The sequence below is a fragment of the Tricharina praecox genome (assembly GCF_024521635.1).
Source record: "Tricharina praecox strain CBS 144465 chromosome Unknown BZA05scaffold_33, whole genome shotgun sequence".
NCBI classification, from domain to species: Eukaryota; Fungi; Ascomycota; class Pezizomycetes; order Pezizales; family Pyronemataceae; genus Tricharina; species Tricharina praecox.
Window position 1 is genome coordinate 204,507 of NW_026250435.1, and position 26,978 is coordinate 231,484.

Here is a 26,978-nt window from a genome sequence, read left to right on the forward strand (position 1 = left end):
TCTAACTATGGGCGTGAGTCACCTCGATGTCCAATTCGCTAGAACTCGGCAGATCCAGAGATCTTTCGCGAAAGAGGATTCCATGCCACCTGAAGGCTGAACCGAAAAAATCGGAGCCTAGGCCACCATGGAGTTGTGTACCTAGATAGGCGAGACAGAAGTAGCGTACCGTAGTCAAGTTCCAGGGCAGATTGGACAGGCCTCAAATACGAGCAGGTATGTGCATAGAGTACATAGAGTACGAGTCTGGAACCGTGATTGGATTCGAGAATGTGGCTTGTTCTGTTGGGAGCATGTAATCACGATACATTGCGTATGTACTCATAGGTATTACCTACTTGGCTACTTGGGCTTTACACTCGTATGTAGCGGGAGTGGGCCCGCTTACCTGGATCGCCAGGACGTATATTCTTGGTATGCTGGATTTTGTGTACATACAATACTGGAGCATATTGCCGAACTTTATGTCGTGAATATAGGCTTGATGCTGCGCCTGTCATGGTTGCATTCATTCTTTTCTGCCCATATTTTCAGAATGTTTCCGTTCATCCGATCCATCGGCCGAGTGTTTGTTGTATGTATGATACATGGTTTGGTTTCCTTATGGAGGTCCGCCCTCCTCAATGAGTATCACCGCAGCCTCGGCATGAAATTTCATAGCCATCGCAAACTACCTATATACACGCTCAACTATGTACATGTTCAACTATATACACGTTAAACCATCATACTAACCCCACTACAGGCTTCTGACCAACCAACTCGTCTTCTTTTGCGCTCACACCGACCGCTTCGGCGCCTGTCAGGATATCCGTTGTGGAGTTCGGCTCCGAGCCCCAGTACCGCTCTCTCCCCGGGGAACCAGTAGCCCCGTTCATTTCCATCGGCGACGTTTCGGCCTGCGAATGGTACGTCGAAATGCTAACGTGGACGGGCCGCGACTGCCCACTGTAGTGCCCACTGGTATTGGTACCGAGAATTCCCGAGAAGAATAGTCTTAGCGTCGGACGTATCGTGGGTATCGAGCTGCAGATGATGGCCATTTGGAGTTCTATCGCTGACCAGACGATTACCGTGACGATTCGATCTGTAGAGCCTCGTTGTCAGCGGCGAGGCACCCTGCAGGGAAGAAGTAGTACATAGCAACTCACATGGTGGATCACGCAGGAAGCCCTTCGACGTCCCTATGATGCGCAGGAGCCGTATGATACTAGCACCCCAAACCCTGCGTACATAGTGTCAGCAAACCGTATGTAGGTCCCCATCAAAGGCTACCAAACTCACAGCGCACCCAACGAAAACACAATGAGCAATCCCGTCTTCTCGGGCCGCGGCAGCTTGATCTGCCACACCATCCGTATCGGCACCAACCACACAACGAAATCAGTAAAGATATTGACGCTCGTCATGCTGGCTTGCAGAGGCACGAACGCTTGGCAGTGTTCCCCGGAGAATTCTTGAACGGTTTTTCCGTCCAAGTCGTCCGGGGCCGGCCCGCACATGACTGTCCAGGCAACGAAGGTTGCAATGGTGGTGAAACCGGAAAGGCAGAAGATGGACCAGATTATGATGCGCATGCGTGGTGACGGGGCAAGGCGGAGGAGCTGAAGGAGTAGCGAAGCCTTCGTGAAGCCGAGTCCGATGATGTGGGCTACTGTCCATGAGTAGGAGAACTATAATATTGCAAGATTGTTATTATTTTCATTTTTTTCCCAGCGTTTCAACTGTGTGCGTGCTCGAGTGATTGCAAGCATATGTAAATACCTTCAACATGGTTTTGAGATCGTAATCGGGGAGATCCCATATGTGCTGTCCAATTCCTGCCTTTACGGAAAAAAAGCAGATCGTAGTCATTGCTATACCGAAGACCTATAGTAGAGTAGGTACATCAACGGTCAGCTCCCTTTTCCAACTTGCAAGCACCAGTTCAATAGGTATGGGGCAAACACACAGTTGCTATTATCATGCAGTAATCATCCCAGCCTATGATCCTGAGGATGCACGTCCGTCCGTATATCCTCGCAATCACACTGACCGTAGCCACCGACGTCAACACGGCCGTCGTGATGGTCAAGCGGTAACCGATATTGTCGTGCGGAAGCTCATCGTAGGGCGGAAATCTCGGAACCAAGTCGCGTCTCCCGAGGCCTCCGTCAGGCCGGGACTCGGCACCGAACCTGAAATCCTCAGCGCGAGGAAAGCGGTGCATGGCGGACAGTCAGGAAGATTAACGTTCATGGGAACCGGACCATGGAAGTGACGCGGGGGGAGGGGGGGCAATGGGGGTGTAATATAAAGGGAGGCACTACTATGGAGCTGGAGGTTGTTCGTGGGATGGTGATAGTTACTATTCTATGTAGCTGCGTTTTTGTATTTCCCCTGTCGAAGTCTCTCGCGTGGGATCGGCGCCACATTCGGAACGGCCCCGTAGTTAGCGAAATCCCAACCATGGACGTGGCACACGCGCCTGCAGATTTTAATTCCCACCAACTAGGTAGAATAGTATTCGTCTTTGAGTGACGGGCTACTCCGGTATAGAGCAGTATACCGGTCGAGTAGTATAAATTCGAGTCTGTAGAGCGGACACTTACGCCGGAGTGCGCTGAGCAAGCAATGGCTGTTTGTAAATAGTTAAGGGTGGGACTGTGAGACTTGAGTAGGGACTCCGGGGAGCCCATCCTTCTCGCTACCGACCCAAGCCCGAGCCCGTACGTGACGGGGACCCCGGATATAACTACTATAATTACTTTAGGTAGGTCCGTTACCTGCCATCAGCGAAGAAAACCGGAACCATCCCTTCCGACCGATCAATGCTTCCAGCCACTCAGCCGAGTCCATTGCTGAACCGTATGTATAGTACTACCTAGTAGTTGATGGCCGCGGGAATTGCCGTTCCCGCTGCTCGGTTGTTTACGTCCGAGTACGGTACGGGCAAGCCCGAGCTGCCGGTACGTAAAAGAAGCCCATAACTACAAGTGTATATAGCGCTGTGGTTACATAACGCACCGACCGAGACCCTCTCAGCGTGATTCCCCAAAGAACCAGAAAGATCCCTCCGGAACTCCGGCGTGCCGGAATGCGTGTTCATATATACCCCCACAATAACACCGTCTCCCACGGGTACATAGGTACTTGGGCACCGGTAATCCATCACCAAGACAGGGGCGGGACATGCATCAGGATCCAGTCAAGTGGTTTGACGGTGAGACAGATACGTATGCATCATCAGGGAGAAAGCCTTCCTCCCATGACTTGTGGCGGGGGCAGGGGCAATCACCCGGTAACTCATAATTACCATAAATTTTGACGACAAGGCGGACGAATCGACGCATGATTCCTTCCTTAAGCCCGGCTGAAGCAGGTAGTTAGCAGTGTGCATAGACATAGGTATGTAAGTATGAAGCTCTTACATAATAAAACAAATACCTACTATGGAGCAACTCGTCACCGCAGATTATTGACTCCACACGGTGATTTCTAGTTACCGGTACCTTGCCGATGGGTTCATACTCTACTTCCTCTGGGGTTTACCCCTTGTAAATAACTAGTAGTTCTACCTATCAGAAGGGTTTCCCTAGTAGACACGCGTCAAATACGGGCTGTGGTATGTACTAGTGTCGAGCAAGGTGCCAGTACACATCTCAGATTAATAGATATCTCTCGGGGCCGCTGTCTGTCAGCCACCTGCCATGCCCGCATACATACATATTTAGGCAGGGCCAGGCCAGTCGAAAAACCGCAGTGCACTGGGGTAGCGGAGCGGAGTTCTCGGGATGCCGATTCGACTGGCCGACGTATGTGACCAACTAGGTAGTGGATGCGGATGAGCAGTTCATCCTAATGTCTGTTTCAAGCACTCAACAACAGCCGTTTAATCCGAACTTGATCAACAAGAATCTTGTGCTAAAGATTTTGGATTACATACCATAGTCATGTCTGAGTACCTTTGCAGTTGGAGACGCCTAGAAACGGTGAGAAGGGGTGGGAGAACATCAGTTCATTCCGCATACGGCCTTTCTACTGGTAGATTATGGAGTAGCGAGTTATCTAGCCTTTCCTGCCCGCTCCGCAGAGGGTCGAGGGACCCGCTAAGTTACAGTGCGAAATTCGTTTTGGCCAACATATCACGAGTGACAAAGCGTGTTCACGGAAAATCATCCCGTGGAACGACAACGAGGGAATTAGGTACCGGTAGCGCACGTCGATCGATGCTCGACCGAGTTGCCCACGCCTTTGAACTTTTATGGGTACTCCAGCTTTGGTCTTTGGCGTGGGTTGTCGGAAAACAGATGATCCGAGTCCCCCAAAGTGGACGACATAGCTCAAGCCCCTTCCGGTTGTCCTTCGGTCTGAACGACTCAAATATTAGGTCTCATTGGTATAAACATACATAAATCCCCACATACTGGTATATCATTAGAAACCCAACTGACAGTACCTTTTGTTCACGGCGCTCGTTGGTGGAGGAATCTATGAGACATCCACATCGCCGTCTGTTGCAGAGTAGGTAGAGTACGTACCGTATAACCTCAGAATCCGCCCCCAATCATTCGCTTAGTGTTCCAAAGTGCCTTATGTAGGTAGTAAAGGTGACAGCCCAAATCCAGCCCTTCGATCGACCGTAGGAACCTAGAGTCGACACTGTTCCAGACTGCAGAGTCCATCGGGCCCCAAAACTCGGGACGCAGCCAGGCCGTCGGAGACCAGACCGCGGAGGACCCGCCACAGTGCACCCGCATCGATGTGGATCCCAATCTCGCATCCTTCTCGGTTCTCCGCGGATGCCAAACCCGTGCAGAATCTGCAGATCGTCAGGCTATTGTCAGACGACGCGGGAACAAGCGAGGCGAATGACACTTCCCCGCTTGGCAACGAAGAGAAGAAGCGCCGCGAGTGGTTTTAGTTTTACCCGTGATGGACAACCTATCTTCATTCAGGCTTCATCGCTTCATGGCAGAGCACTCGCGCTGATGCACCACGTAAAAAGAATGCACGCCTACCTCTTAGTTACCAGGTCGGAGGTCGCCATAGTCTAGAAAAAGTCGTATGCGATAATAAATTGATGTTCTCCCTCTCTATCTCTCCCTCGAGTCTGGCCACACCCTCACAGGCCATTATCTTCAATAGCGGCGTAAAAACCAGGCCAGTGCGCAGTGCCGGTGGTGGGAGCGGTCCGACACACCGCAAACCCAAGAGCACCGTTTCGAGAAGTGCGCGAAGTGGAAGTCGGCACTAGAGAACACTTTAGGTCGAGGTCAAGGAGAAGAACAGGCGCGCCGAAAAGCCGTGTTCTTATGGTGCGGCTTTTTGCGAACGAGGGGTGTAACTAGAGTAGAGGAGAGTAGAAATGCAGCCCTGAAATTACCGGTGGTGATGGACGTGGACGGAACAGCTCGGCGGTAATTGAGGAGGAGGAGGAGGAGGCATATCTACGGCATGGGGATGGGAGGTTGGATAGTGTAGGGAGGATGGCGAGATAAATCTCTTTTACTTATTTCTTCGGTCACGCATTGCCTTGGGGCATCTTCTTGTACTCTTCTAAGAAGGGTGACTTCCGACTCCCATCTCTCCTGGATCTAAATAGGCTCTAAAAGGGCACAGTTGCTTAACTGGCTCTGATAATGATGAAATATCTGGGTGGACGGGTAGAGATAATCAATTCGATGTAGCAGCAGTATCATCAGCACCGAGATCTCTCTTTATATACAGACTTCAGACTCTTGACAACTCGATGTATTACCCCTCCACTGATCTCTGAATAGATACTGGGGAGTGATATATTCGGTGGGACTCCTTCGATAAACACGTCCACTGCAGCTTGTTAGTTACTAGTAAACCCGACAGATACAGTGATTTAGGAGGAATACCTTCATCACCACACTGTGAATAGCTCCACCGTGGATCTCTGAACAGATCCTTGGGAGTGATATGTTCGGAGGGACTATGAACACACCCACTGCAGCTTGTTAGTTCCTGGTAAACTCGGTAAATCCAGTGATCTGGGAGGAATACCTTGCGTGCGGGAGACGGTTCTCTCCGGTGGTCTCGATTGTACCACCATCTGCTCTCCTGGACCACTGACAAGTCGAGTTCTCGAATATCTGTTCACACCACCAGCTGTATTCATGTTTTGGCCACGACCGCCAGTATTGGCGTTCTGCCTTTGCTGTCTTGCCGGTCGTGACTGCTGCTCGGGCCAAGCGGCCATTGGACCAGCCGGACTCGGTGACTGTCCGTCGCGGAACTTCATTCGAGCAAACATCTCCGGGCGTCCAAAGTTTGACAGATAACACATGGCTTTTAGGAGCTAATATGAAACAACCATTGCCCTAAATGCGAGATTCAAGCCTCTCTCGCTAAGTAATTCGAGCTGTTGATCTAGCGAAGAGATTAGACCACTCGCAAAATTTGGGGGGTTAAAGTTGAACATACGCTCTGAAATTGAAGTAAAAAATGAAACCAGAAACAACCATTGCCCGGAATTCAAGATTCAAGCCCCTCTCGTGATCGGTGTGTGGTAACAGAGAGTCTGCTATCCGCGGCGAAGTCAGTGAGAAGTACTTTCCGCGGCGAAGCAGACCTGACACTGTAGGACAGCATGGGAGAAGGATACTTACATGCTGGAGAAGGACAACGATACTTGTCAGCTGTGTGACGACGAGTAGCCTATTGGCATTGCTGTAAATATGATGCTCTTGTTGTGGTGGAATGGGTGGCGGAGTGATGGGGAAGCTGTCTCGAGGGGAGGAAGTGGGTGGAGGGGAGGAAGTGGTGGAGAGGAGGAAGTGGTGGAGAGGAGGAAGTGGTGGAGCGGAGGGAGTGTTGAATGAAAGGAAGTGATGAAGGAGAGGAAGTGATGGATTGTGAGGAAGTAGCGAATGTTGAGGAAGTATCGGATTGGGAGGAAGTGGTGGAGGGGATGAAGAGGAAGTGGTGGAGGGGATGAAGTGATGGAGGGGAGGGAGTGATGGAGGGGCGAGAGGAGAAGGTGAATTTGGCTAGTGGTGGACATCAACGTTGATGGTGAGAGACGCAAAAATAGGTGATAGTTCAAAATCAGGATCAATTCCAGGAAAAACTTAAAAGGGCGAAAGGTAGCGATCAGAGAAACAGAAGAAAGGAAGGCGAGCGGGCCCCTCTTTATAGTTACAGCGGCGAGAACAGAACGTTTGGAGCACTGCATCAGGTCGCCGCAACAACAATCAAAACAATCAAAACAATCACCTCCGCAACAGCTGGTCTCGATAGGTCCGGCCAAAATCCGGCCTCGAAGTAATGAGTCTCACTTGAGTCCCACAATTCCCTGCTGAGACCGATCCAGTCCTCAATTGCCCCGAAAGCTGGTCTCACCTAGGTCATACAAAGTCACACTCTTGTCCGCACTTGCTCCAGTCAACCGGCACTCTCCGGCACGCCAAGCCACCCTTTTTCCCTGCGTCGGCCATGCTGCGTCGGCCATGCTGCGTCGGCCAAACGAAGAGGGGGAGCAGTTTGAAATCCCGAGTTTCCGGGTAATGGGTGACTGTTCGACACACCACCTTCAACTCGGGAAACTGCATATTGTCGACTGAGCACAACTTTACAAATAAACTCTACGGACAACCACCAGTAAATACCACCGCAGCCCCGCAGCCCCGCAGCCCCGCAGCCCCGCAGCCCCGCAGCCCCGCAGCCCCGCAGCCCCGCAGCCCCGAAGTCAGAAAAAATTGTGACGTGCTGTTGAACATCTGGGTTGCCGAACTAGTCATCAGGGGAGTTGAAAGTTTGCAGCTGCAGCTTTGGTAACCTTCAACAAATGCCCGAAGAGAGCAGTGGAGAGAAATTTCGGACTTTGCCAGCGCGACTTCAACGAGACCGGCTGTATGGACAGAGATTTGATCCCAAGAGGCGAATGATATCATATGAACCATCATCTTACCGTCTCACGTTCGTCGCGCCAACCGCCTTCGCCACCGCCACCTCCAGCCACACAAAACCTTCCAACCAGCCATGACTAACCAGTCCTCACTGCCCGCGGAACTTCCCGTACACCTACTTTACCACGCCCTGCTCGAGTCTACATATCCAGACACACGATGACGACCGCCGCCACGCCCGCCGCGCTTTCAGCCTACCGCACGCTACTCCGGAGCATAAAGCTCACGTTCGCGAACGATGCACGGATGCTCACCGCGGCAATGACCGAGTCTCGCGACATCTTCCGCTCGCGCAGTCACGTCTCCGGCGCCGAGCAGGACGAGCATCTCAAGCATGCCCGTGAAATCGCTGATGTGTTGAGAACAAATGTTGTTCAGGGGGAGAGGATAAGTGAAAGCGAGGAGGCTTACAGTGAGTACAACCTACTATGGAAGGGAGGCAATGGGTATGCGCCTGCGGAGGGCTAACGGGTTTCTCAGAATTGAGGATACACGATGCTACGGAGAAGGGGGATAATGAGAGTATCAAGAAGGCACAGCAGTCATTGGGGAAGACACCCGGGTCACCTGGGCCTGGGAAGTGTTGCTCAGCATGAGGGGAAAATTGAATTGTAAGATAAGACGCTGCCTGGCGTCATAGGAGACCGTATTTTGTACCATATGATGGTATCATCAAGCGCAGCCTTCATTGCATGAATCCATCAGTATCCTACATCTATTATGGCTAAATGACAATGCATCGATTCCCCAACGCCCTACCTAAGCATGTACCGGACCAAAGCATTATCGTATGAAAGACCAAACAGGCAGGCATGAAACATCGCGATACAATATAACAGCATAGTAAACTCTTCTCAACGCCCGCCCTAGGCATTGATTTGACTCGGGTACTTGGCATCATCTTCCTCGCCTGGCGGCTTCGCAATGACAAAATTCAATGATTGAACGCGTCTCTCCTGGGGCTTCTCCCCGGCCTCCCGCTCGACCGGCGCCGCATTATTGCCTGAGGACCTGCCAATACTTGCCGCCTGCGAACGGTCGATGTTGCCCAGCGGTCTTGGCTTTCCCCATTGAATCCTGAGCGGACAACCACCAATGACGGCTTTGCCTTGACACGATTCCGCCGCAGCCTCGGCACCGGTGCGGCTACCGAAGTTGACGAATGCACATCGCGAACGGTGAACACAGACGATGCTTTTGATCTGACCGAAAGCGGAGAAGAAGGTGCGGATGTGGTGTTCGGCAAGATCATCTTCCACTCTGCGAATTCACTGTCAGCCCGATTCGACGCCTAGGTGAGATGAGACTTACCCCATGAGGAACAATGATGTGATGCTCTGGTCTTCAGGTGGTGCAATATCCCCAGGTCCAGGCGGAAGTTGATTGGCATTCGGGAATCTCCCGCCTCTTCCTCCTCCCCTACCACCTCTCGCACCACCACGTCCACCTGCACCGCCTCTACCGCCTCCTCCTCCTCCTCCTCCGCCAGCACCGCCTCCTCGCTGATTTCTCACCGGTCCCGGACCGCCTGTAAGTCTTTTCTGCTCTCCAGAGCCGGCACTCGAACTCTCGCCATCATCCCCTTTTCGTCGCTTGTAGTAGGGCTCACTATTCGCCAGTCTCTTCAACAGGTCCCTAGCCGCGCGATCGGTCTTCTCGTACTCCTCCGGCACATCCCCATCCTTCAGTTCGCCCTCATGATTCTGGGCATAGTACTGTTTGTTGATATCGCTCTGGGGGCCCTGGGCGACAAGCTTCAACGCGGCGTCTCGAATCGCGATCGGCAGTCCGAACGACAGATCCAGCATGCAGCACTGGCAGCAGTTCTTCAATCGCGCACACGTAAGACAGATGTTGGTTTTCTTGTTACGGACAGTTCGGTCGACGCTCCAGCGGAAAACGGTGAAGGGACGCGTGCAGATCTTGCATTCCATCCCCGACTCTTCTTTGATCATCTGGATGTAAGGGTTCGTGCCGAGACAGTTTTCGCAGACCGACGGAAAGTCGGCGGTTTCGCGACCGGAGCGGTTGACATCTGCTTTTGGAGGCATAGCTGGGGTTGTAGTCGTTTCGGTGTGTAGGGTTCGTGTATGTGTGTTGTGTCTGGTTGACTTTCCTCCGTACTGAAGATCGGTTGGGTGGCATTGGCAGTGACGCGGAGAACGGGTAACATAAGCTTTGGGTGATCCTGCTCTTCTAGCCTTCTTGCTGACAACGCCGCTGTCATTCACGTTGTTTTTTGGGTTGCATGCAGCTTAGCTAAAAAATCATTCACGTGAGAATAAGATGCGAGTAATCATGGATAATTGGGTGATACGCAGTGAGGCAATTCAATTTAGAATTGGGCAGTACTCAAGCAAACAAAACCAAACGCCCTCCGAACAGCACACCTCTCATCTAACGCTGTGCAACCCTATACAACCCGAAGAAAACAAAAAACAAAACCGTAACACGCCCCGCAATAGCCCGTCGGGCCACTTAGCACTAGAGGAAAATGAAAATGCAGTAAACAGGTAAGTATCCAAGTAATGCAAATGTGAAGCCAAACGCCTATCCAACCCCATCACTCATGCCATCCATTTACTGTTTCGCTCGGTAAAGGTGCTACTCCGTCATGATGACATCCTCGCCCTCGATCATAGGCGGCAGCGGCGTGTTCTCGACAACACGGACCATCTCACGCTTCTTGCTGCGGCAATCGCGATCCCTGGGAATACCTTCGCCAAACGGGGCCACCTCCGTCTTCAGAGTACGTGACTTCTTTGCCAGGGGTTGAGGGGCGCGTTCATTCTCCTGGATGTAGAAACGGCGAAGAAGCATGATAGCCTCGTCGTGGTTGATTCCGCCGTGGATCGGATACTTGGGATCGACACCCTTTCCTTCGTGAATGTGGAGGACGCCACCACATCCACCGAAGCGGTCGTTAAGGCATCCAAAGAAAACACGACGGATGTGGAGCTGGCGAAGTGCAGAAGCGCACATGACGCACGGCTCGACAGTCACATAGAGGTCGGTGTCGGCGAAGATCTCGGGGGGCGAGGTGCGAAGGATCGATTCGATAGCGATAAACTCGGCGTGACGGGTGCCCTGAAGAACAGAAATAAATGTTAGACATGCAGGAAGTTAAGCTACGAGAGGGAGGAGGCTAGAAGATGTTACACAAAGCGAGCGGTTTGTATCGTTCATTCCGCGACCAATGATCTCTCCATTACGCACAAACACGCAGCCGACAGGGACCTCATCTCCGCGTAGCGCATTCTCGGCCATTTCCAGAGCGGCACGCATGTACTGGAGGTGAAAGTCGTCCTCGTGGTCTGGGAGGATCGCATCCTCTTCGGACTTCTCTTGAGGGCTGTCGACCATCTGAGAGCTCTCGACGAGCTGGGCGGGAGACATCGTGAACGAAGGACTGAGTGGGAAGGTGTTGGAGTAACGGTAGATTCGTCGGAGCGAGCCCCTCAAAATGGTATGGAGTCTTCTCAAGGTAGGTGGTTGGCGGGTTGATGGTGGTGTAAGGAAGGTGTGGGTGTTGGTCAAGGTGAAGCCTAGAATGTGCTCTACCGGCGGGAGTGACCCTTCAAAAGTGAAGTGGCATAAATTAAGCTCGTGGTCCGTGCACCAACGAAGAGTTACCCGGCGACCGCGCTTCAGTTTCAAGACTCAGAGACTAGTAAAGCTCACGTCTTCCTGTCACACTTGCTTCAAGCTACAAACCACGCCATGGCACCAACAACAATAAAAGGGTATAATAATTGCCACTCCCATGTCCTCTTTTTTCCCCGCCTTACTGACCATATAATAGCTTTGATGATTATCTCCAGGTAGCCACCTTATCGCCACTGCTCGCGTGCTTTTCCTCTGCTGGCGAATAATAGTGACCAACTCGCTCCAGAACCTATCATCCAAAACCTTCCAGACGCTGTATCAACAGCCAGCCACCGCGCTCGCAATATTTCGGCGAATGCTACCTAGCCTCGGTAGGCTCCTACGTCTTTCCTGAAGGCAGGTGTGATTTCTGATGTGGTATAGCCAAGATTTTCGTGACGACCCTTCTCTACAATGAACTCCCGATCCCGCTCGCAGAACTCCAAGCGTGGGTGAAGACGGAGAGCTATCGGTAGCTACCATCTCCTCGCCGAGCTGTATATCCAAGCTGAAAACCGCGACAGAGAACGCGAAGATGCATTTTCGAAGCTACGGCGACTACACATGACGCAAGAGGACGGCGGCAACATTTTCCTAGACCCGGTTTTCAAACGGAACTTTCGCCTGGCGTTGACGGGCGGCGGAAACCACTATTCGTTCGGTGTACCCGTAGATACCTCGGAGGATAAGAAGAAGGTGACCGTCGCGCACCTCGACAGCTATGCCGCCAACCAGTTCGACTGCATCTTGCACTACATGGTAGAGCCAACGGGGCCGCGGCAACCGAATCAGGGTGTCAAGATGCTACTTGCGACCAGTGGTCTGATGAACAACAACGCAGGCTCGAGGGGTTTTCCACCAAAGATCACCCAAACCGGCTTCTCGTTCATCTTGCAAGAGGGAAATGCCCAAATTTGGGTACTACTGATCCAGTATCTCGAGATGTGTGAGAATCTGGCAATGGAGAAAACCGACGTGCTTCATTTCCTTCTCATGCTTGGATCTCTGGAACTGGGACAAGCTTACAGCACCGAGACCCTAACAGAAACGCAAATTAAAGTTCTAGCAGACCTCCGCGACTACGGCGTGGTCTATCAGCGTAAAAGTACTCCTGACCGCTTCTATCCCACGCGGCTAGCAACAACATTAACTTCCGACGTCACCGGACTGCGCACCGCCGCCGCCTCCTTCGCTCACGCCCTTGCAGCAGTCCCCGGCGCAGCCCCTACAGAACCAGCCCCAGAGGACCAGGGCTTCATAGTGATCGAAACCAACTACCGCGTATACGCCTACACCAATTCCCCGCTATCTATCGCGATCCTAGATCTCTTCTCCAAGCTCGGAGGTCGTTTCCCCAATCTTGTCACCGCAAAACTCACGCGCGCATCGATCCAGCGCGCAATTGCAAACGGCATCACGGCGGACCAGATCATCGACTACCTGAAATCGCACGCGCACCCGGTGATGCGCAAGAACTCGTTGGTGCTCCCGCCCACTGTTGTCGACCAGATAAGACTGTGGCAAATCGAGGGCGAGAGGATGAAGACTACCACGGGCTTTCTGTTCAAGGATTTTGCGACGGCTTGGGACTTTGAGGATACGGCAAAGTATGCGGAGGATCACGGGATCCTCACGTGGAAGGATGCGAAGAAGAGGTTGATGTTTGTTACGCGTACGGAGCAAATTGTAGATTACCTCACCAGGCGTGATAAGCAGAGGGGCCAGGCTACGAGATAGCATTGGATGGGTGTATTTCGTTTTTGGGGTTATGGCGTTCGGATTCGTGGTATCTAGATTAGCACACTTGAATAAACTTTTTCTTGTTCGGAAAAACAACTGGCTTTATTGCATAGACCCGCGACACTTTCATCGAACACCTGATTTTGCTATCTACAGAAGCCCATCCTACATCTACTGCGCCCCCTTCTTCAAACTCTCCATCTTCGTAACCGTCATCTCGTAGACATACCTGCCCAGATGCTCGACGCCTTCCATAACTGCGGTCGCCGCCTCCGACTTCTCGCCCTCCGCCCTCTCAGTCGGCCACATTTCGCCGGTGACAAGCTCCAACTTCCCTTCGCCGGTGCCCTGCAACCTCCTAAACGCCTCTTGTAGTTCAAAGCAGCTCTCAAACACCTCCCTCCGGCCAAGTACATACAGACCCAACCTAGCTCTCGAAAACGCGACCGTCATACGGCGGATATCCCTCAGGTATCCTACGCGCTTCGTACGCACCAACGAGAGGATGACATAGTCATTCTGTTCGCCCTGGTATTTATCGACGGTGGTAACGATGCGTGGCATTCCAAACAGCGGGCTGTCCCTGCACCTGCGAACGAGGACATCGCGAATAAGCGCGCGCTGCCCGACATAGGGTGTAAGGATCGAAATCTTGTCAGCCGGGTAGTCGAGTAGTCGCATATACATGTATATTGCGACTGCATATTCTGCCTCGCCCAGATTCTGAACAAAGTGTTTTGTCGGCTCGATCTCGCCAGAGCCTTTGTAATCCGGCACATCGATGAATTGGTACTCGTGGGCGAAGCCAGCGTTGGCCGTTTGAAATTCGGGGGATTGCTGGAGAATGGAAAGGTTGGTGAGGTTTTTGTAGCGCCAGGCGTAGAGGTTTGCTATTGAGGAGCGGGCACGGCCCTGCTGGTCGAGGTTGATTTGAGGGACGCCGAGTCGGACGAGGCGCGCGAAGAGTGATTGATCCAGATTTGCGTATTGTTTTAACGGGAGGTTCTGAAGGATCGGCGAGTTTTGGAGGTGATCACCGCAGAGGACTACTCGTTGAAGGGGCAACTCAGAGTTGATCGGCTTTTGGAGCGCAAGAGGGATGAAGGTTTCGATTTCGGTGATCTGCGCTGCTTCTTCCATGACTATATTGTCGTAGTGGAATCCTAGCTTGGTGATATCTTGACGCTATTGGGGTTAGAACGTGGGCGGATTGCTGTTTGGGGGATATGAACATACCTTAATTGCGGCGTGAGTAGAAGTCATAGCGATTATCCTGGCCTCTTTCTTGAGGAGGTAATTTTGGCGATCACGAGGAGTCCGGAGGAGCTCAAACGGTCGGATATCTTCCAACTCAGAGAAGAGCTTTTGGATGTGTCTGTAGCCGCCTTGAGCAATCTCCAACGCCTTATCGAAGGATATGCCATCGGGAAACATGGGAGACGACGTGTTGGAGAAGTAATGACTGAATGGGTATGCATCGCGAACCATCTCGGCGGTTGCTTCATCACCAGCATTTGCCAACGCCTCTTCAAATATGCTCCAGGCGGGAGGGACATAAACCTGATTGAAGTAGTCGGCAGTTTCGCAGGAGTCTCCATGTGCACCCGGAGCACCAAGAGCAGCAGCTAGTCGGTCAACCTCGGCCAAGAGGCGAGTCCGGTTGTCCATGAATGATTCAACCCTCCCTTGCTTGCTGTAACTAGACGCTGTATTGAGCCCCTCTTCGCCGTGCCCCAGTCTTAGGAGATGCCTCTCATCGATATCAAGGGCAGTGATCTTCTCGAACAGCTGATTCAAAGCCTGATTGCTGTGCGCGATAAGCAACGTCCGCTGGTTTGGATAGTTGTGGTAGATATTACTGATGATCTGAGTCGCCACATCCGTTTTTCCGGTTCCAGGAGGGCCAACGATTACCGTCAGGCCCGGGTTTGTACCAGACTGGATGGCCTTGATCTGTGTCGGTGTGAATCGGGTCATATTCATTTTCGGCTGATCAATTGGATACGGTCCCATGTTTGGAACCTTGTAGGTGGAAACTCCGAGAGGCTTGTTTGCCTGTGAAGAATCACCCTGGTCACGACGTCGCTTCTTGGTCAACTTAGGTTCGGGGGTGGTAGACTTCTGGGCAAGAACGTATGGTGGAGTTGAGCCCTCCACCGTGTCGTCTTCGGGCTGTATTGTCTATTATTTGTTAGTTTAAATCACTATTGTTGGAATAAATAGTATTCACCAGATCAGGAAAGCTCTCCAGCAGATGCTGCCAGTCAAGGAACGTGTCACGGAAATCGACTTTCCGGGGGCAGTTGGGGAGATTGGTAGCACCAGCGGGATCTCCATAGCCTAGGAAGACTTCCTGTAGCCATATAGGCATCGGTACATCCGTCTGGGTTAATTCTTGGATCGACTCGAGAACTGGCTTGAAGTTGTTTTCCTATTCGCTGTTAGACCGCGCTGGCAGCAGGAGATGCATTCAAGTACCCACCCTTCCTTTCCGACGGATGATAACATTGACTGATTCGTAGGTGTCTGGCTTTCCCGACTTCACGTGATCACTATCAATCTACCAAGGTCATATCAGCACTCATCTTCGTAGCAGGGCGAAACAGCATACCTGATACATATCGGTATCCAGCTTGAGGTGCAAACGGCACTGTCCACCAGAACTTCTGACCCTGCCCTCTCCTGTTCCAAGGTGGCGGCCTTGAGCGTCGAGCACAGACACAACCTCTGCCGCTCTAAGACATCGGATACCGTATTTTTCGACCAAGCTGAATTTCTCGGATCCGCCGTTGGTGATCATCTTATCACTCTCGTCCGTACCTTTGACACCCAGGAGAAACACTACGTCGTCTGACCGTAAAGATTCCCATTCCTTCCTTACCTCCGGAGAGAGCCGGCTGAGATCTAAGCTGACTTCTGCACGAACGGCTGCCGGCTTCTCTTCTCCGACCTTCGGGGGCAAGACTTCTAGGATCCTGCTACTTGTGAGTATTTTGCTAGACGTACCAAAGAAAATGATGGAAATACGTACGATGGACGGGTGATTGTGAGAGCCATTTTCGAGAAGCCGTGGAAAGAAGTCTCCATTGACGGATACGTAATCTTGGGAGCCAACTTCTTCAGAGAGTCTTCGATGTTCTGGCGAATGCCGTAGAATGCTTCATGTCTATACAAGAGAAACGACCTCCACAGAAAGTCTCCAACCGTGAGATACTGCAGGTTCAACTTGGGAATAGCTAATGGCCTGGAGCCGTCGTAATTGTTATCGCGAATGAATGATTCATCAAACAGAGTGCTCTCGTTCGGCAACACAGTCATAGACTTGGTCTGCTCTTGGAAGGTCTGCCGACGCTCATGAACACAAATGATCGCCTCTGTCAGAAACTCTCGGTCTACCGAGAATCCAACAGATTTAGGATACGAAGTTCGCAATCCCAATTTCTTACACAATTCTATCAGTTCTTCGTCGGCAAGGTCGGCCAGGTGACCAACGAGCTCGTCCCGCTGTCCAAGGTTGCCAAAGTTGGCCAACGCTAAGATCAAGAGCTTCTCTTTGAAATATTTGAACGCAATCCTTTGCAGTCTTGCCAACTGAGCATTGTGCAGCTGTCGAACTTCCTCGCGAGACAGCTGTAGCCCAGTTATGTCGTCGATCGAGAAGTGGACAAAGTGTTCCAACAGGCCGTGCAGATCCCGCAGGAGACCGTCCTCCGATTTGACGTAGAGAGGAGAGAGCTTGATGACAGTCAAGACGTGGAGGTCTTTCAGCAAGAAGTTAACGTAACGCCTTGTCGGGAGTTGAGACTCAAGGTCCGTTAGCAGCTCAACGAAGCGCTCGCAGTACATCACGACCTCTCTTGGGTCGTCCTGTTGGTTTAGCGGCTTGTACAGCAGGGTGAGAAAGTCTAGCGCCATCTGGTATAGCCATGATCTCTCGAATCGTAACCGTGTCTTCGTAGCATCATCCCCCGCTTCGAAGCGCTTTCCTGCCGCCCTCCACGCCTTTCTTGTCTGGGGATATTTTTCTAGCTGTGTATTCCTCACTTCTTCGGAAGACAGATGATTCCATACTGCTATGGAAACCAGCGACGCGCACTCTTTCCGCACCAAAATGCTATCCAGTGACTGGAAGGCGATCACGACGAAGCTCAGTAGGTGAATGCGGACCGAAAGCGGCAACGTCTGGTCGATGCACATTGAGAGAACTCGTCGGAACAGGATCGAAAAGTTCGCAGGTGGCGATGCGAGGTGTTCTACGCGGTTGTCAGTACATAGCGCTTGATTTCGACAAACTCGCCTAGAGTGATCCTACCCCATATTGGCATCCCCTCTCGTCGCTTCACATTGATCATCAACGAGATCAAGATGATGTGTATATTGGACGCTTCATCGGAGAAATTGGGCCACAGAAACCTACAGAACCGTCAGCAGCGCTTTGCCGGGGATGTTCTAGCGAGATCACGCCTACTTCTCCAAAATCTGTAAGTTCTCTAGAATCAACAGCGCCTTCAGTCCGAAGTTTTCCTTCTCCAGTACATCGTAGAAATCCGTCTTCAGGACCTCCGGATTGAACTTTGCCGGCTTCTCCCGCAACCACCAACGTCGCGCAGCCTGCGCGAAATGGCCGTCGCCGTGAAGTTCCTGCATTGTCGGTCGTCCATCGTCGGTATCCAGGGTATTCCGAGTAGGCGCTTTGCTCATGATAATATCTTGCGTAGGTATTCTTTCGTTCTGGATTGGCCGTGATCGAGGAAAACGAGGCGCGACGAGGGTTAATGGATTTGGCGTCAGTGGATTGATGCTTAGACGTGTCGTTAAAAGCGCTAGCGTGTTCCTCGAAGTCTTGGCATCTATGACGCTACTGCTTCACGTGATCTTAGGGCACTAACAAGCGACACGCTCCACACTACACTTCTCAGTTCGCGCTTTAAGAAACTCCCCCAACGACACCACCTTCCTCCTTCCTTCCTCCTCACGACACCATCGACAGAAGCTTCCTCCACAATCTTCGCTCCGATACAATTAGCACTTCTCTACTCGCATTTCGCACCCAACTCATTCGCTCCTCCTCGACTCGCGTTGTCGCATCCATCTCATTCGCTCCTCCTCCACTCGTGTTGCCGCACCCAACTCGTTCGCTCCTCCTTCACCGAACCGCTTCCCGAGCTTAACGACGCACCGCCCAGAACTTCCTTCGCACGCATTCTCAACTCAATTAAATGTCTCCCATAATAGCGCTCGCAGCCACGCCGGGATTGGACGACCTGAAGACACCGTTTTTTCTCGAAAGGCATCTACAAGAGCTTCTCAGTTCGATTCAGAAGTCTACTCTCGACCCGCCCCTCACTGTGTCCGACCTCGACCCCGAAATACTCAAGCGCATCAAGTCCACCACCGCCGCCGATGACTACTACAAGACGTCACTAGAAACAGCGCACAAGGCAATCCTCTATGATATATCTGTTAGTCTAACCTCAGTCATGCCCACCATCGAAACTCCTACTGACACTTCTATCCATAGGTTTCACAAGATCCAGACGACGATGCGACGATAGTTGCCTACGGGAATCTCGTCGATTGCGCCTTAATCTTTACCGAATTGGAGATGGCAGACTCCAACATGCCATTTACACTGCTCGAAGAACTGTTCGATACTCAGATCATTCCGACTTGCGAACGACTATTCAACTACCTCGAGTCCCGGGTGGAGCGACTAACTGTGGGTATGGAGAGCGGGAAAGGAAAGGCTCTCATACTACTTCGATTATGCAACGAGCTACTCCGTCGACTATCGAAGGCTGAAGACACCATTTTCTGCGGCCGAATATTGATATTCCTGAGCAAGAGTTTCCCCATCGCCGAGCGATCGGCTGTGAACCTGAGAGGTGATTTCAACACCAACAACGTCACTATCTTCGACACGTTGCCAGAGCAGGATGAAGACTCGATGGAGATTGATGTCAATGCTTTCGCCGAGAATGAAGCAACGACGAAAGAAGGCGGCAAAGCCGTCAGTTTCAATTCGCAGATCAACTCGCAGAAACCACGACCGGAACCACAGATGAGCATGGATAAGCTATACACGGTGTTTTGGTCCATGCAGCATGATTTTGCGGATCCAACACGGTTATTCGTACCCGAGAATTTCGAACGTTTCAAGAAGGGCCTGGAAGCTACCATGGCGAAATTTAGAGAGGCGGATGATGAGAGCCTTAAGACGACGGGTGTCGCAAACAACGGTGGCAGTAGCGCACCTGGAAAGAAGCCCGACGCTAAGCCGGTACCAGCAGTCCATGCAGGTACGAAGCGGAAGCGAGACCACGACGCCGACGAAGTCAAAGGCGGGGGGTTCAACCCCAAGTACCTGACAAGCAGGGAACTATTCGAATTGGAAGTAAGTGTTCCGTTTCACCCTAAGATCGGGTCGAGTGCTCGCTTGTGTTCAGTCTTCGCCGTTCTGAGGGCAGACGATCTATGAAGTCTATGTTACTGACCACGTGGGCCATTAGATTAGCGATTTGACCTTTCGCAGAAATGTCCTGGTGCAAGCAATGATCTTGCTTGACTTCTTGCTGAGCTTGACGCCAGCGGCCAAGGGGAAATGGGCAGTCTTTAAGACACCCAACAGGGCGGTTCAGTATGCATTTAGCCTTGAGGCCAACGACGTATGACCCTTACTCTCTGACTCCGAGTGCTGCTTCTAACAATACTAGGAGACGTGGTGTCAAAAGACACGGAACCAGATCTCAGCCAGCCTGCAGCCGGATCAGACGGGCAAGTTGTTCATGAGACTGATCAACACCGTCCTCGCCCGTGAGCAGAACTGGGTGTTCTGGAAGGCGGAGGGATGTCACAAGTTTGACATCCCTGCTTTGGGAGTGGATGACGTCCTGGGTGCAAAGACCAGGGCATCCACCCACTGCCGACCAGAACGCCCATTTCCGTACACAATGGGCACGCCCACTCTGAACCGGCTGTGGCAAGATACGGGAAAGACCCTCCACCTCGATGACTTGGAGGACGAGGAACGGTAATTACACCCCCACACATCCTTGGCACATCATACACCTGCTGACACAAATGCCTACAGGCGGCGCGTTCCCACCTTCGAGTCCTTCCGGGTGGGGGTCGACAAAGACCTTGAGGACCTCAAGGACGCGATGCTCCCGGCGGACATCGAAGAAGGCCACAACAGCATCCAGACTAAAACCTGGAAGGCTATGCGGTTGGCCAGTCATACCAGGTTTCCTCTATTCAATCGTTTCGACGAGAGGGTAGAGGAGACCCGGAATGACCTTCAGATGCTCGCCGATGTCGAAGCAAAGGTCCTTGAGGAAGTCAAGGCACGCACGAGCCAGCAGCAGGCTCAGGCCCAGGTGCTGGGCGCGAAGACATCCGTGTAGGAGGCGGATGACTTCGGCGTCTAGGCCTGGCCTGGCCGGCGAGCTGGTACGTGTCCCGTATCCTGGGTGTGGTGGTTGGGGTCTGGTTCCCGCCTCGTTGTTGGTCTGGCGGTTGGTCTGGTTTCCGGCGGTTGGTCTTTTTCCCGTCCGGTGGTTGTTCTGGTTCCCGTCTCGCGTTTCGTCTGGCGGTCGGTCTGGTTCCTGTCTGGTTCCGGTCTGGCGGTTGGTCTGACGGCTGGTCTGGCCTGAAGACCTGTTTTTCTTCTTTTTTTTCCTTTTTTTCTTTTTCTTTTTCCCTTTTCTTTTTCTTTTTCTTGATTTTTTTTCTCCCATATCTCTCTCTTACGTGTGTGTGATCATTCTCTTTTCTTTCTATCTTACGTGTGTGATCAGTTGGATCGATGTCGCAGATATAGTGCCGCCGACTGATTTGGATGGGGAACTTGGAAGGAGATGGTTATTTTGGGGCGTACGGTTCACATTCCGAAATTAATGCTGGGAGAACGGTTGAACTGCTCCTGGAGTCCTGCCTGGGGGGTGGAGGGCTATTATGTGGGTTCAAGGTTCTTCCCGCCTTGTTCTTCAGTCTATGTACATACAATACGCGTTCTTTTACTCGCTGGCGAAGAAGGGAAAGAAGAAGAAGCATTCGCGGCGCCGCGGCGGCGGGCGCGTATGTAGGCACCGGTACCTGATCCCATCGCGCGGGGGAACAGCCTAGGTACTCAGGCAGGTAGGTGCTCTACTCAACCGCTGCGTACCTTGCATGTGTGCACTCTATCGTCCCCATCCCCATCCCTTCCCCTGGCTGTGGAGGAGAGGGGGGGACAATGCCATCCCGAGGAGGGAGCAAGTGCAGCCGTCCCCCTCTCGCGAGCTCATCCGAGGCCCCCCTCACGACCAATGTCAAACACTACACGGACGGGTACCTGAATGATCTGCAGCCGCGGGGGGTTTGGGCACCCACACTCAAACATATAGGTACACATACACGCAGATACAGACATATAGGCATACGCACATCCATGGCCGCTGCGCGTCGTGTTGGTGGTGGTGTTGGTAGTGGTGGCAGTGGAACCGTCGGCCCGAACCAACGGCCAACGGCGAGGCGGGAAATAAGCTTTCTGGATGGAGGGGAATTAAGGGGTTGTGCAGCGCTGCGCGGCGGTGGTGACGGTGACGGTGACGGTGGTGGTGACGGTTGGAGTGGATACCTGTCTACCTGCCTACCTGCCCAGTGGTATGAGGTATGAGGTATGAGGCATGTATGTAGGACTTACGGGCACCGGGCACCGGGCGGGGGTGGGCGTTGTCTGCAGTCTGTCAGTCTGCCTGCCTGTCTGGCTTTTTGTTCAATAATTGCATTCGACCATAGTAGATCATGGCAGAACACCTATATATCCTTTTCAACCTTTTCTACCTAGCACTGGCTATCCTGTCTGTTAGTCTGTCTGTCTAGATGGCGATGAATCTCACTCGTCCTCATCCTCAACCAGCGAGCGAGCGGCCGTGATCAACGTTCCGCCACCAGCCACTGGATGTCCGCCACTAAACGTTCCGCCACGACGGCTCACGGGGTGATCGCTGTTTAGTCATTCCCCCCCAGCCCCACCGCACCCCGTATCCACCCGGCCCCCCGGCCCAAGCTGCTCGTCTTCGCCTCCCCGCCCGCCGGATTACCAAGCCCCACTCTCCCCTTCCCCACCTCCCCCGTTCTCCTACCCTCGTCGTATCAGTGATTACCGAGTGACAACCCATGAACGCCCGCATTATTCCGCACCGTGCTGTGCGGCGTGCTGCATTCCACGTGCATAATTTTGTCTGGTTTGGTCTGGTTTGGTTTACAATTGCGGGGTGGTTATCTACATCTACTATCTACATCTGCATCTATTCATAGCATCTGCCTGTGTATGTGTGTGTGTGCGTGTTGGATGTATGGGCCGAGTCTCAGATGATCTTCAGATTACGACTATGGTGGGCTGTATCTGTATGGCTAGCTAGCTGTGCCTGAGAGGAGAGAGAAAGCCGACCAGTGGATGAGTGATTGTCGATTTTGGCCCCCAGCCAGCCAGCCAGCATGGCGGGGGAGGGAGGGGGGGAGGGGGAGGCGAGGCGAGAATGGGGGGGGGGGGGGGGTGGTAAGCTTGAGATTTTCTTTTCTTTCCTCTTCTCCCTGCTCTGATCAGCTCCGTTTTCTCCCGCCCCAGGTGCCCAGGTGTAGACAGAGTGGATCGGACAATATATTGAATTGGCCGCCGGCCCACCACCACCAGCACCGCTACCACTACCAGCACCACCACCACCGCTACGACTAACTACCCCCTGTCTATAGTATATCTACGTACCTCTCAATATCTGTCTATCTATCAATCATCTATAGCTCTGCGTACACTACTACACTGTACTGTGCTGTACAGTACAGACAACCCGCAATCATCCCCCCCTCCTCTCACTGTCCCTCCCTTCCCCATCCTCGGATGAACCCCAATATATTTCCGGCCAACCCTGTAACCTCCCCCCTCCCTCCAAGGCAAGGTGGTCCAGCCGCCACCCATCACTAGGGATCTTGACACACACTGTGCACACACACACATACACTGACACACACACACTGGCTCACACACACAATCGCCATTGCCAGGATAACCGTTCTTGCGGTCGTGGAGGAAGTGGTGGTGGTGGTGGTGGTGGTAGTGGTGGAGGTGTTGCCTAGGTTCGCTCTCCTCCCTCTCCTCCCTCTCCACCCAATCCTTTAATGACCTTTGTGAGCCGGCATCTCCTGCTCCAGCGTGCCGAGAATGATGATTCTGCATTGCTGGCAAGGTGAGACTCGAGACTCGAGAGGAGGGGGAGGAGAAAAAAAAATAAGACAGTTGCGTTGGGTTGCGTGATGGCCTATCCTACCTACCCTATCCTATGAGGACCATTAGCCATGTCGGTATCGGGCAGTTTTGTCTATCCTACCCACCCCCTGTCCCCCATACTCCTCCTCCCGGGATGAATGGATGGATGGATGCGGATAACGCAACGCAGAACGACAGACAGACACGTGCACGTGCACGCCGTTTGCTCCGTGCAGCACAGTAGCACAGCAGCAACCAGCCCTGTGCCGATGTTTTCTGCTGCTCGTGCAGTAGATCCTCCCCCCCTCCCCCTCCCCCTCGCCCTCCCCCCTGTTGCTGCTTGCTCGTCGATGACTCCGCCGCACCCAACAGGTCCGATGTAAAGGCACAGCACATGTTGCTTGCTAGTTAGCGGTTGGCCGAGATACAAGGTGCGTTGCGTTGCGTTGGATCACCCTCAATGTCCCCCTTCCCCCCCCCGTTCGTTCGTTGTCTGTCTGCTCGCTCCATGATGGTCCGCATATCACATCATCATTTTGCTCCCTAGTATGTATCCGAGCATCCCCGCGCGAATTGAGTGGACTTGTTTGTGGTAGCGGGATATCGGACGGGACGGGAGATGATTCCCCAGCCTACAGGAAGCGACACCGAGTCGAGTCGACAGTTTGTAGCCGGCAGGCAGGCAGGCCTAGCTAAGTGTGTGGCGAGGACCGGAATGCTGACCGGTGATTGTGGTGGTAGTAGTGGTAATGGTAGTGGTGGTGTGAGGGGGGGTAGAAAATGTTCATGCAAGTGTAGTGAGTGAGTAAGTGAGTGGTGCCTTCTGTGCCGCGGACACGTATGGGAGCCATCGAAGCTGCCGCTGTTGCTGTGTCGGGAAGTGTGCAGGGCTCGGCGAACGGTATGAGTTTTTTTTTCTCTCGAAGTTGTACAGAACCGTATCCCGCGTGCAGTGCACGTAACGCCGGATGGGGAAGTGACTCGACTCGGTGTTTGTGCTGGAGATAGGTGGACGGGCGCAGTTGCATCTGACTCTGCCCCCGGCCCTTCATGTTGTGCCATGATTTGGCGGAGACACAAGCACAGGTCGTGCTCCTACTACGTTGTGCTGTGGCTAGGAGGATCCGTAGCAGCACTCATCACCAGCCAGGCAGACAGATGCCAGAGGGCGACGTTGGCGTGGTGATGGTGCTGGTGGTGGTGGTGGTGGCGCACACGGAAGATAGATTAGTGTGAGCCCGGTAAATTTCGATGGGGAGTTCGTCTCTGCGGCCTCGTAGGTGTGAATCCACCATCGCATAGCCACAGATAGATAGATAGGCGGGTAGAGTACATGATACTGGCCTTAGTTAGTTTGATTTTGTCCGGGAGGGGGAGGGAAGGTGGGGTGGAGTGGAGTGGGGAGGTCTAGCGAGTGATTCACAGTGATACAGCACTCCAACTTTGATTCCGTAGTGCCCGACAAACGGAGAAAAGATGATTGTGTGGGAGCCCCAAGATCGGAGGACGGGGGGGGGGGTGCAGTGGATGCTACTGGAATAGCTCAGCTGTACGTGTGATACCCCCCCTCTTCCTGCCTTGTGGGCGGGTGAATGGCAATGGACTTGAGGCGGACGGCCGACTTCTCCGGCGGCCGCGGGATCAAGACAAGCTGGAACAGCGCACAAACGCCGGGCACACCAGGAGGAAGTTGCATGGAGGGATCGATGCCGGCGTAGCAAGCGGAGAAGTAGGAGCAGTAGGAGTATGAGTAGGAGGAGGGATGTACGTGCTCACCCGGGACAGGTGGAGGGGGGCGGGGGCGGTGGTTTCGGGGGGAACGGCGACAACGCCCCGTAAGCTGAACTGACTTTCGTTTGGGGAACGTTGACGGAGGAGGAATGGTGAGGTGGGGGAGTGGAAGGCGGACGGAGGGATTTCGCCCGTGGTCGAGCTGCCGCTGCCCCGCACCCATGGAGCCGCGGCCCCCGAGGAGCAAACCGGATGCTATGATGGGAGGAATAACCCCTCACGATGGATCAGGCGTGGCCGACCGACCTTTGCATTCGCAACATGCAGCCCCACCGGCAGGATGGGCGGCGAGTTTCGATCCATCACACATAGATTGAACGAACAATCAATCTAGTATGTGTATGTAGTAGCCTGTGAGGGCTGCAGGCATGCTAGGTAGGTATGGGTTTCGACCCGATCGCTGGGGCGGACCTCCTGGTAACAATCTGAGACACCGAAGTACCAAAACCCAGTACCAGGCTGAACGATATGTACGTCGGTGTATAACAATAATAATAATGGCATCATCATCGGGATCTGAGGTACAGCGGGGGTTCAGCCTAGGTGTCTCACTCGGGGGTGGGGAGTACTGGAGTAATCGTGATTACTAGCATAGCAGCGTGGAGGACGGGTCTTGGCCCGAGGTGTCGTCCACAACCATGATGCTCCGCCCTGGAGGGAGGGTCGGGGGTTCGATCTTGCGACACGATACGACAGATGGCAGAGCCACAGCCATAGGTTTGGGCAATTCTCGGCGCAACCCACCCTGGGCCAAAACTCGGCTGACGATGGGATTCGGGCCTGGTGGATGGTGATGCTCACGCGAGTAGTAGCGAGGGAGTAGAATTCCGCCGAGTGCCGAAGAAAACCAAATAGAGACCAATGGGGGCAATTCAGTGGGTTCACTGTTCACCTCGTCCCTGACGTTAAGGGGGTTTCAGCCGCCTCGAAACAGGCCGATCAGGCGAGGTCAGGTACGAGAGCCGGTGGAGGAAGCGGTACCTGCTTACCTGGAAGCCGAGCGGCCGGCGGGATCTCGTGCTAGTTGTCCGCCAGCCACTTTCCCTAGACGTGGTAGGTACGTGTATCTCCCGATACGTAGCGCCGTGCTCGAGCGTTGGAGAAATGTACCGTGGGGTACCGTGGGTACCGTGGGTGAGGACTTTGAAATGTCTTGCCTCATTTTTCTTTCTTTTTCTTTCTTTTTCTTTTTCTTTTCTCTTTTTCTTTTTCTCTCACTTTTTTTTTTCTCTCACTTTTTTTCTTTCTCTTTTCTCTTTTTTCTCTTGCGTCTTTTTATCATTTTTCTTTTTATCATTTTTCTCTCTCTCGGGATCCAGGAGAACTCGCCCACAAGAGCGCGCTCACGTCGCAACTTACCCAACGGCCTTCCAACTTCGAGGCAGACCTCCGAGCGCACCTCCGGCGTGCGAACCCCCCAACGCCCCAACTCACGAACCCACCCACCAAGCCAGCCAGGATAAAGATGATCCGGCGGCGGCGGCCATTCATTATTATTCCCTGCGCCGCGACCGACTGACTCGTACGTTGCGGTTGCGGTTGTAGTTCTAGCTGGGGTTTGGGTTTGGGTTTGGGTTTGGGTTTGGGTTGGGGGGGGGGGGGGAGGGGGAGCGCCGGATGGGGATCATGGTATCTGGGCG

General features: G+C 53.1%; 7 protein-coding genes across 7 annotated transcripts; 3 read left to right on the forward strand and 4 right to left on the reverse strand.

The window, feature by feature from the left end:
* Positions 1–430: 430 nt before the first annotated feature.
* BZA05DRAFT_182583 (uncharacterized protein) lies at positions 431–2,388 on the reverse strand. Its single transcript, XM_051479320.1, has 5 exons — positions 1,952–2,388; positions 1,765–1,869; positions 1,285–1,673; positions 1,152–1,225; positions 431–1,087 (listed from the first exon to the last, which is right to left on the reverse strand). The coding sequence occupies exons 1-5, from the start codon at positions 2,207–2,209 to the stop codon at positions 726–728; spliced, it is 1,188 nt and encodes a 395-aa protein (XP_051335562.1). The 5' UTR covers positions 2,210–2,388; the 3' UTR covers positions 431–725.
* Positions 2,389–8,075: 5,687 nt separating this feature from the next.
* BZA05DRAFT_343738 (uncharacterized protein) lies at positions 8,076–8,512 on the forward strand (the record flags this gene model as incomplete). The annotated part of the gene is made up of 2 exons (XM_051481093.1): positions 8,076–8,328; positions 8,397–8,512. 2 exons carry the CDS (start codon positions 8,076–8,078, stop codon positions 8,510–8,512), a joined length of 369 nt encoding a protein of 122 aa, XP_051335563.1.
* A 71-nt stretch (positions 8,513–8,583) lies between these two features.
* On the reverse strand, positions 8,584–10,067 carry BZA05DRAFT_182604 (uncharacterized protein). The gene is made up of 2 exons (XM_051479321.1): positions 9,228–10,067; positions 8,584–9,176 (listed from the first exon to the last, which is right to left on the reverse strand). Exons 1-2 carry the CDS (start codon positions 9,965–9,967, stop codon positions 8,783–8,785), a joined length of 1,134 nt encoding a protein of 377 aa, XP_051335564.1. The 5' UTR covers positions 9,968–10,067; the 3' UTR covers positions 8,584–8,782.
* Positions 10,068–10,230: 163 nt separating this feature from the next.
* BZA05DRAFT_410777 (putative tRNA-specific adenosine deaminase subunit TAD2) lies at positions 10,231–11,473 on the reverse strand. Its single transcript, XM_051484935.1, has 2 exons — positions 11,076–11,473; positions 10,231–11,003 (listed from the first exon to the last, which is right to left on the reverse strand). Exons 1-2 carry the CDS (start codon positions 11,310–11,312, stop codon positions 10,521–10,523), a joined length of 720 nt encoding a protein of 239 aa, XP_051335565.1. The 5' UTR covers positions 11,313–11,473; the 3' UTR covers positions 10,231–10,520.
* Positions 11,474–11,519: 46 nt separating this feature from the next.
* Positions 11,520–13,392, forward strand: BZA05DRAFT_410780 (transcription factor Tfb2-domain-containing protein). The gene is made up of 5 exons (XM_051484936.1): positions 11,520–11,659; positions 11,719–11,737; positions 11,809–11,893; positions 11,946–12,033; positions 12,086–13,392. Exons 1-5 carry the CDS (start codon positions 11,637–11,639, stop codon positions 13,296–13,298), a joined length of 1,428 nt encoding a protein of 475 aa, XP_051335566.1. The 5' UTR covers positions 11,520–11,636; the 3' UTR covers positions 13,299–13,392.
* BZA05DRAFT_359323 (P-loop containing nucleoside triphosphate hydrolase protein) lies at positions 13,376–18,094 on the reverse strand. Its single transcript, XM_051481467.1, has 8 exons — positions 17,770–18,094; positions 17,614–17,714; positions 16,333–17,554; positions 15,913–16,276; positions 15,784–15,861; positions 15,532–15,732; positions 14,538–15,482; positions 13,376–14,486 (listed from the first exon to the last, which is right to left on the reverse strand). Exons 1-8 carry the CDS (start codon positions 18,000–18,002, stop codon positions 13,473–13,475), a joined length of 4,158 nt encoding a protein of 1,385 aa, XP_051335567.1. The 5' UTR covers positions 18,003–18,094; the 3' UTR covers positions 13,376–13,472.
* Positions 18,095–18,424: 330 nt separating this feature from the next.
* Positions 18,425–20,933, forward strand: BZA05DRAFT_182681 (THO complex, subunit THOC1). Its single transcript, XM_051479322.1, has 5 exons — positions 18,425–18,763; positions 18,823–19,695; positions 19,811–19,966; positions 20,015–20,331; positions 20,392–20,933. Exons 1-5 carry the CDS (start codon positions 18,521–18,523, stop codon positions 20,702–20,704), a joined length of 1,902 nt encoding a protein of 633 aa, XP_051335568.1. The 5' UTR covers positions 18,425–18,520; the 3' UTR covers positions 20,705–20,933.
* Positions 20,934–26,978: the final 6,045 nt, after the last annotated feature.